This window comes from Gymnoscopelus microlampas (assembly GCF_963454915.1).
Source record: "Gymnoscopelus microlampas genome assembly, chromosome: 7".
Taxonomy (NCBI): domain Eukaryota; kingdom Metazoa; phylum Chordata; class Actinopteri; order Myctophiformes; family Myctophidae; genus Gymnoscopelus; species Gymnoscopelus microlampas.
In genome coordinates this window covers 24,305,536-24,314,665 of record NC_139944.1, presented here as the reverse complement: position 1 = coordinate 24,314,665, position 9,130 = coordinate 24,305,536, and the positions used below count along the sequence as shown (strand labels likewise).

Below are 9,130 nucleotides of genomic sequence, written 5' to 3'. Positions count from 1 at the left end.
AATAATGATATATGTATATTGTGTGTATTGCAAAAATAATTGTGTGTTGTAATTACAAAATCCTAAGGCACACCTCTTGCCTCACAGCACAACAGTGTGCCTCAGCACACTGTTTGGTAACAACTGATTTAGGCCACCTGCAAACCCATTCACCTAGCACACTCTCGGGTGAGCTGCTAGGTGACAGCATGTACAGTATGTGGTGTCTATGGCAACTGGGACAAGGGCTAATCATTTAAACTGTGGTCTAGTAGTCAGAGAAAGATCAAGCGGTGGCTCAATGAGCACAACACAGAGAAATTCTATATCTGATTTGAGGGATCCATACCATTATATTAATAACCCTATTTGCTAATTGTTAATTATAATATTAATAAATTAATAATAATATTATTGCTGACTTATTCCTCTTCTTTGTTTTTATCTTTCTGTCTAGCTTACCCCATAAGAAAGCAAGCAGAAAGCATCCTGGCTGGTTTGACGTTTATGCATCTGAGGTTTTGCAAACATCATTCAAGTAATTATTTTGAACTTGAACACTGAGGACACATTTTGTGACTCTAGTGCAAGATATGTTTTGGTATAATAATCAACCAAAGGTCCATCTATGGACAGCAGAAGGCTCACCAAGTGGAATACAATTATTTTCATGAGAAGAATTATGGTTAGTGAATTGTTATAATAATCTCTGCTGTTTTCACCTGCAATAGTGCTGTTTCAGACTGAAATATAGTCTGGAAAAGCAACAATGTCAGCAGCAAAAACAACGATGATTTTAACTAATTTAACCTACTTGGACAGAAATAAAATATGGCCCGACGATGCAAGCAATAGCAACCATCTGTAATGGATGGTCAAACATAGCCTTGGTTCAAGGTTAGGTCAAACAATACCTTGACTTATAGTGGGGCGGGCTAAATAATGTCAGCGCACTCGGCTATGAAGAAGACATGACAGAATCAAATAATAGGCCCTGCTATCAATAATAAATTAGGGATGACTCACAGAATTATTTAGCATTTGACTATACTATGATAACATTTAAATAAAAAGCCTAAACAGATCAACAGAAGGCTGAAGAAACCTTTTGAGTAGTTACTGATCATTCAGAATGCATTATATTCTTACAACATTATTAGTATTACTATTATTATAGATGTAGACCTACTCGTGGACCTAACCTATAACTCTACTCTATGTGTAAAGAGTATGCACGCCATCTAGTGAAGAAACATGTAATCACATCTATAGCCTAACAAAGTGAATTCTTTGTAGGTAAAAATCTAAGCTACTTAACAAAATATGCTGCAGCTGGATTATATAGGCTTCTATGTTGCTGTCTGTTGGTGTCTGTTGCATTTTAACGCTACTCTATACAGTAGGCAGGCAAATATTAATAATAAACTTTATTTGTATAGCACTTTTAAAAACTATGTTTACAAAGTGCTTCACATACATAAAAACCACAGCCAAGCAAAGTGTGGAAAAACAGAACATTTTCAAAAGTTCAAACAATAAGAACATGGAAGGGGCAATAAAACCGAAATTCAAGAATGAACAGTCTAGTTGTCCATTCCTCTAGTTAAAGCCATTTTATAGGAATAAGTGTTTAAAAGAGTTTTAAAAGTGGCCACTGAAGTAGCCTGTCCAATGGAAGTTTATTCCACAAACGTGGAGCCCTTGCAGAAAATTCTCTATTGCCTTCTGTTACAAGCCTTGTCCTGGGGACCTTTAGCTGTTACAAGTCTGTGTATTGAGAATTATCAAACAATCACACTTCAAGTAGGCCTACAGCACACCCATATTTCTCTATGCTGGCCACTAATAGCACCACTGGAGCAATTCCATTTAATTATGAATGGCCCAACATGCAAACTTCAATTACACCAACTCTGGTATTTTAAAGTTAAGTTAAAGTTATGTCGTGTCCCATTGACCCGTTACCCTCAGCCAAAATCAAACAGCTTTACGTTAGCTCATTATAGAAAAACAATATACTGTTGACTTAAGAAAACGCTATCAAGCGGTCATATCCATAAATAAAACAGCTGATTAACACAACTACTTCATTGACGGTTTGCCCAGAATGCATTCTACTCCACTACATAAGTATATTAAATATATGTTAATGCCAATACTTTTACTCAAGTCGAATTTTGAATACATTCCTGTCACACATTTCCATTATGTTCCCGTTTGAAGGAGTCACATAATGTAGTATTGTTTCATGTGTGCAGGAGACTGAAAAAGAAACAAAAAAGGGGAAAGGGGATAATGCTATGTTGGATCCAAAGTAAATACAATTCTTACTTGTCATTGCATGGATAATGATTAGGGGTGGGGAAAAAAACACAAAAATACAGTATCGTTCTCATTTTATGAAGTCACACAAAACAGTTATGTACAAACATACGTCTGTGGTGGTACTGGCATGTTAATGGTTCTGTGTGATACTGTATGATTATGGATGGATTCATGAACACATGAACTACTGTACACTAGGGCTGCAACAATTAATCAAACTAATCAATGTAATAGATACTTTTTTTAAAATCTATTAGAAGTGCTGCTTCATTCATTGAAATGTATCTATCTATATGAAGTTCAAGTTGTCCATCACTGAGTCTGTACAAATATGCCCTCATATGGAGATCCCCGACTTCAGCAAAAATTGCATTGTTAGCTCACATCAGTGGTTACTGGTTAGCCATCGGTTTCTGTTGTGTATGACATTAGGCCAGAGCTCAATCAGCAAGAAAGAGAGAGACAGAGATACAGATGTAGAGAGTGAGAGGGAGGGAGGTAGAGTAAGAGGGGTAGGGGTAGGGAGAGAGCCTACATCACCCACGCAATAACCTGGGCAATGCTGGGTACCAACAATCTGACAAGCTGATCGACGTGTGGCTTTTTTTTTATCAATACAAATCCTTCTCAATTATTTGATTAATTGAAAAAGTAAGCAAAACTAATAATTGCTAAGTAAATAAACAATAGTTGCAGCTCTACTGCACAGGATTATTGTTTTCGTAGGATGCGAGAAGGCGAGATGGCTTGTGATCGGCTGAAACGGGGGTAGGGGGCGTTCGGCAGTGTTCACTTGGGCTGCGCAAGAGGTGGTGTAGATGTCTCGGAGGTACCGAAACTGTTTGGGGGGGGGGGGGGGTAATTTACGATTCTGTCCCATGACATAACTCGGACGGCGCTGAGTCGGCTGAAGCGGACTTCGCAACTTTCGGCAAGGCGACTCGCTCGCCTAAGCTCACTCGGCGGTGCCTCTCGTGGCTCAAGTCCGCTTCAGACAGTGCACACACATACACACATACACACACACACACACACACACACACACACACACATACACACACACACACACACACACACTCTTCCCAGCTGCCACTCATAGTTCGTTCTGCTTTTCTCCATCCTCTGGTCCTTCCTCTGTTTCTGTCACTATTGCTGCCTGCTGTGCTTCACGCTGACGCTCTGCGTCTGTCACAGTCATGGGATGCAGAGGGAAGAACCCAGCCAATCCTGCAAAGAAGAAAAATAAATCCCAAGGTTCACTACACAATTTCAGGGGTAACTGCTGAAGAGCTGTCCAATGTTGCCCAGATGGGGCAAGCACTTTATGGGGGTAAAGAAGTCTAGATGTACCTTGTGTATAGATTCTGTATATGTGAAATATGAATAGCAATATTATATTTATATATTATATATATATTTGACTGATGGCAACATGCAACAGATGTGGTTTCATCTCATGGTTTTGTAGTAGGGACTATGGTAACTTAAGATGGTTACTTTCTGTTTAGTCTGAGGAAGAACTTGTTGCTCAAAACGTCACTTCGTTGCATTAAATAAAATCCTTTTTTATGGGAGCTAGTTGTTGTGCAGACCTTTCTGCTCTAATCGTTTCTGGGATGTTCATGTTTTTTCTTCTTTCCTTGTCTTTCCTTGTTAAGAAGCCAACACAAATGTCCTGTTCCATGGCTAGACCACAAAAGGACTATTATTGTGTGACAACATAATGGGCTTTACCGTAGCTTTCTTCGACTCACTGGGTGTGGCAGAGTTCCATAAAGGCTACACTGAACGAATGATTCCTGTCATGATATACTGCACGTTCATATGGAAAGCTAAAAATAAAGTATTTCAGGGAACAGTAAATATGAAATGTGTTTCTATTGGGGACAATTGCTGACAGGGTGTACTGTAGGCTGTCATTACAGGACCTCCTTGATAAAACACATCACACTTAAAAGAAATATGTTAAGATTGAGCAATATTGTTCCACCCTGAAATGAATGATATTCCATTCATATATGAATGGAGTGCAGTGCATACACACCTAGAAGTTTTGCCACCGGCTTTGTCGTGTGCGCCCCACATCCCATCCAGTACTTAATTCTGTCATAGTTGAAGCTGACAAGCTTCTCGTTGTAGATGTTCGGGAGGGGGTCGTAGGAACCCAGTTGCTCTATATATTTGCCGTCTCGTGCCCTTTTGTTGTACGCTGCCACGATTCTGTAGAAAGGTCTGTTGGCCTGTTTATGGCCAGCCAGAGCAAACCTGATGACAACATACCCCCCATGGTATTTCTTTAGGAGGATGGACGCTGCAGGGAGAAATGGACACAATAAACAGGCGGGGAGACATCATGCAGTTGTTTTCACTGACTCCATGGTGGATCTGGCAATGAATGTTCTGATTACATAATTATTATGTCCTGACTGAGTGCAAAAACCTTGGGTCCAAATCCCAGATAGGACATGAAACTTTAGAATGTGATATAAGCAAGTAAGGAAGTACATCTGTACACATTAGTTTACAGAAAGCTGCAAGCGACTAACAAGATGTTTGCGTTGCATTTTGGTAGTAGTATATTGCAACCTATTAGTCACCATTCTTTTTTTGACAGGAAGTAATTAAGATTGGACCATTAGGGACTTTGTGACATTCTGACATAGAAATACACAAAAGTTTTCTTTTTTCTATTGTTAATTATACCTCCATTAATACCACGCACAGATATGCTCTAAAAGTGTGAAAACATATTTTTCATTTCAGCTGATTCACTTTTCCACAAGATACACACGCACCACAATCTCTGTATATGACAGGATGACATTCAGAGCAGCACTAAACACATGTAAACTTCCTTCAAAATGAACACGAGTATGAGGCACACAAACTGCCATGTGTTACGCATACCTGTGCTAATAGTTTACATGTGTTCAGTGCTGCCGTAAAGTACACCGTGAATGTTATCCCGTCAGCGTCACTGTCATTGTGGTCCTTGTGTGTGGAGAAATTTGACGTACACAACACGTTTTTGGCCAGAACTTTCAAATGTTATGACACTAGATGACAATAACTGACCAGTCACAGCAATTAATTAGTGGGTGAGTACACATGGAGCACTACAAATTAGAATGCCTGAGAAAACAAATCCCTCCCTCCCTGAAAATGCATCGAATGTTCTATGGCTGTGAATGTCATAAATGTAATGTATTGTAATGAATGGAATATCAGAATTCTAGGACTAGGTGAGCCGCCCTTGCAAATAGCACATTGACATCGCCATCAAATAATAGACTTTAAATTACTTACAAAGATGTACCATGTTGCTTGTTGAATTATATCCTGCAACAGAAATAAAAACAAATGCGATAATTTAGCGGTGTTAACAAGCAGACTTGTATCGTATAATATATTATACTAAACACATGAATAACTACTAGCCCTAGAATGGCTGTGATATTACATACATTTCATGTATTCCACATGCACAGCCATAGATCACTCCTATGCCCGACCAGGTGGCAGACTGATCTTGGCAGTGTTTAACATGTTTGCGCTGCGTGTGTACTACTCAACCAAAAATGAATTCCTGCGACTGGGGGAGTCAGATATTGTGCTCTAGTTTCATATCCATTTGAAAGTTCTGGCAGAAAACATGTGTTATTGCAGGGGTCGTCAACGTTTTCAGCCCAAGGACCCCCTAGCTGAGAGAGAGATGAAGCAGGGACCCCCTCTATATTGTATAAAATTGTGTTTTAGATTCAACTTTTTTTGTTTACTGCTCTTTTTTCCCTCTTGAAAAAAAACTCTTATCACACAAAGATTTGGCGGACCCCCTGTAGTAACTCTGAGGACCCCCTAGGGGTCCCGGAACACCTGTTGAAGACCCCTGCTCTAGTTTCATATCCATTTGAAAGTTCTGGCAGAAAACATGTGTTATTGTATTGTGTTTAGTAAAAATAACTCCACATTGACATTTCCACACGCTGCACATGGCCAACATTCTCTGTCAGTGACAGGCCCAAAATGATTGCTGGACTGAACAAATAAAAACTTCCTTTGGTTGGGGAACACATATGTATGGGGCGCACAATTAACAGGTGTGATTAATTACCCCACACACCAATCGCAACGCACCTGTTAATTGTGTGTCCCATACACATGTGCTCCCCAAAGACGTTTTCATTTATTCAGTACAGAGAATGTTGTCCGTGTGCAGCTCGTGGAAAAGTGGAGATATTTAACTAAAAACACGTTTTCTGTCAGAACTTTCAAATGGATATCAAACTAAAGGACAATATCTGACTGCAAGTCGCAGGAATTCATTATTGGGTGAGTAGACACACAGAGCGAACAAGTGAAACACCGCCAAGATCAGTCTGTTACCCAGGTGGGCATAGGAGTGATCTATGGCTGTGTATTTGGAATGGTAACAGGATAGGTAGGCACCTATAGGTGCTAAATCTTTTCCAGTATGTAAAAATACATTGGAAAATGTTTATAAGTGAAGTATACGTGATTAGAACGTGTACATGTCCTACAAATGGCTACAAAACCTTTATATCCTGTCATTTTGTGGCACAAACAAGAGGTTTAAGGATAAAATTACGTCTGATAATTATGTACCATGCATATTCACATCATGTATACTTTACATTACTAGACCATTTTTCAAATATTTAATTTTTTAACATTGGACAAAATAGCCAATTTTACATCGAGGTGCCCAGATGTCCCTATGCCCACCTATCCTGTATTCTTTTGAATACATGAGATGTATGCAGCCATCTAGGCTAAACGGCTACATAACTGGCATTGCCATAGACGACAGCTAGATTAACACGTCACACAACATTGGGTTGATTTAAATACCTTTGCCGCTGTAAGAGGGAAGCTCAACTATATCTGTTGTTACAGCTTGGTAGCTATAATATTATGTCGTTTGGTTGCGGTAACAGTATAGACTTAATGTTAGCACCGTCTGTCTGTCTGGGAATAATGTGACTTTCTTCAGGACGCAGCCATGTTTACTGTACGCAGGAAGTGACGTCCAGTGTTGCCAGGCTTTGTGAGAGAAATAAGCAACCAGGTCGGTGAAAACCAGCCCAAAAGAAGCGACTACAAGAAGCCACATGAACGCTTGCTCACAACGCGTTGCAATGCGACGCATTATGATGCTAGTTTCCAAAGGATCTTGGACGAAAATATGAAAAATTATATTTTTGAAACAACTCAAATATTGTATATGGGGTACTTGCCACGAATTATTTGAGAAACACTGGTTCAAACAACATTAGGAAAAGCCCAAATAAGCAACTACACTTTAGAAACCAGATTCCAAAAACTGCAACCCGCAACGACCAATATTTACAAGCAACTTTACAGAAAGACAAGCCCAACATCGCTTATAATAAGCCGACATGGCAACACTGGAAGTCACGTCATATGCGTCTTCATTTTTTTCTTCTTTTAGTTTTATGGCGGGATATTGCTTTCAGGTGCGTGTCGCCACCTACTGTACCGGAATATGTAGTACCAAGTCCCTGGATTACTTCACACATCGTTAGACAATTAGGCTACAGTGGTGGAAAAAGTACTCACTCACACGTCTTACTTAAGTAAAACTATCAATACTGCAATGTAGACATACTCTGCAAGTAAAAGTCCGGAATTCAAAATGTACTTGAGTACAAAAGTATATCGGCATCAAAATGTACTTGCAGTACAAAAAGTAGAAAGTACTCATTATCCAGAATGTCCGATGTTCAAAATGTCTAAAAAGTATTTTGAAAATAGCCGATCTACAAGCTCACAATGCGTCACATTGTGACCTTGTAGATCTGCTATTTTCAAATGGCCAAAAAAAAGGCTGAAGTGGTTAGTGTGTTTTGTAATAATAATCAAAATCTACAAAGTAACTAGTAAACTAAAGTTTGCATATAATTGTAGTGGAGTAAAAGTACAATATTTTCCTCTGAAAAGTAAAAATACCTCAAAATTGTACTTAAGTACAGTAGGCTACTTGGGTAAATGTACTTAGTTACTTTCCACCACTGCAAATAGAGGAATAATACTTCCAACGATTATATAATAATAGTTAAACGAAGAAAGGGAGGAGAAATCACTAGATTATGGTGTGTATATATTAGATATCTCCTTCAAATATTCCACCACTGCATTACGTCTGTGTGTCCCACTCTCAATTTGTTATGGCCGCTAGATGGCGACGTTGTACTGCACTCTGCGCTGGCTGTTTGAGCCGTACAGACATAAAATGATCCAGTTTACAAAGTTATGAAATAGTAGTTGAGTCTGACTCAAGCTGGATATTTGGAAATGACATTATTTGAAGAAAAAAAAAAAAAAACATTTAATGACATTTTCACTGTAATGTCAAACTAAACAACACACATAACGGGACTGTATGACACATTATTAGCCTACACAATTGTTTCCTATTGGCTGAGCTATGGACTGTCCAGAGATATGGACAGTACAATACCTATTGATAATATCTTTATAATTAGGCTTAATAGGCCTACAGCTGGTTTCAACCAGTTTCTACTGCTGACCCTTATAAGACAAAAACATTGATTTCCTGAAAGTGACCCCGTGGATGGAGGGGTCAGTGCTTTGTCTGATTAGCTCTGGATGTCCGACCTTTGGAGAGCCCTCGTCCTCCTGTCCTAGAACATGGTGATTTCACACTCTGATGTGATAAACACGTGGTTGTCTGTGAGGAGAGGTCAGTGAAGACATGAAAAGTAGAGGAGTTTCCATTTGTATCATACCAGTATATCTTATACCATCCCTGACTGTCTGTATTTGT

At 39.2% G+C, this 9,130-nt stretch overlaps 1 protein-coding gene across 1 annotated transcript; it reads right to left on the bottom strand.

Moving 5' to 3' along the window:
• Positions 1-2,052: 2,052 nt before the first annotated feature.
• mrps16 (mitochondrial ribosomal protein S16) lies at positions 2,053-7,312 on the bottom strand. The gene is made up of 4 exons (XM_084063583.1): positions 7,174-7,312; positions 5,611-5,643; positions 4,349-4,615; positions 2,053-3,531 (listed from the first exon to the last, which is right to left on the bottom strand). The coding sequence occupies exons 2-4, from the start codon at positions 5,621-5,623 to the stop codon at positions 3,398-3,400; spliced, it is 414 nt and encodes a 137-aa protein (XP_083919709.1). The 5' UTR covers positions 5,624-5,643; positions 7,174-7,312; the 3' UTR covers positions 2,053-3,397.
• Between the last annotated feature and the right edge of the window lie 1,818 nt (positions 7,313-9,130).

Excerpts from the sequence above, each read along its gene's own strand:
- mrps16 (XM_084063583.1), bottom strand. Across the intron at positions 3,532-4,348 it reads GCCGGTGGCAAAACTTCTAG|GATTGGCTGGGTTCTTCCCT; the intron begins GTGTGTATGCAC and ends TCTTCTTTGCAG.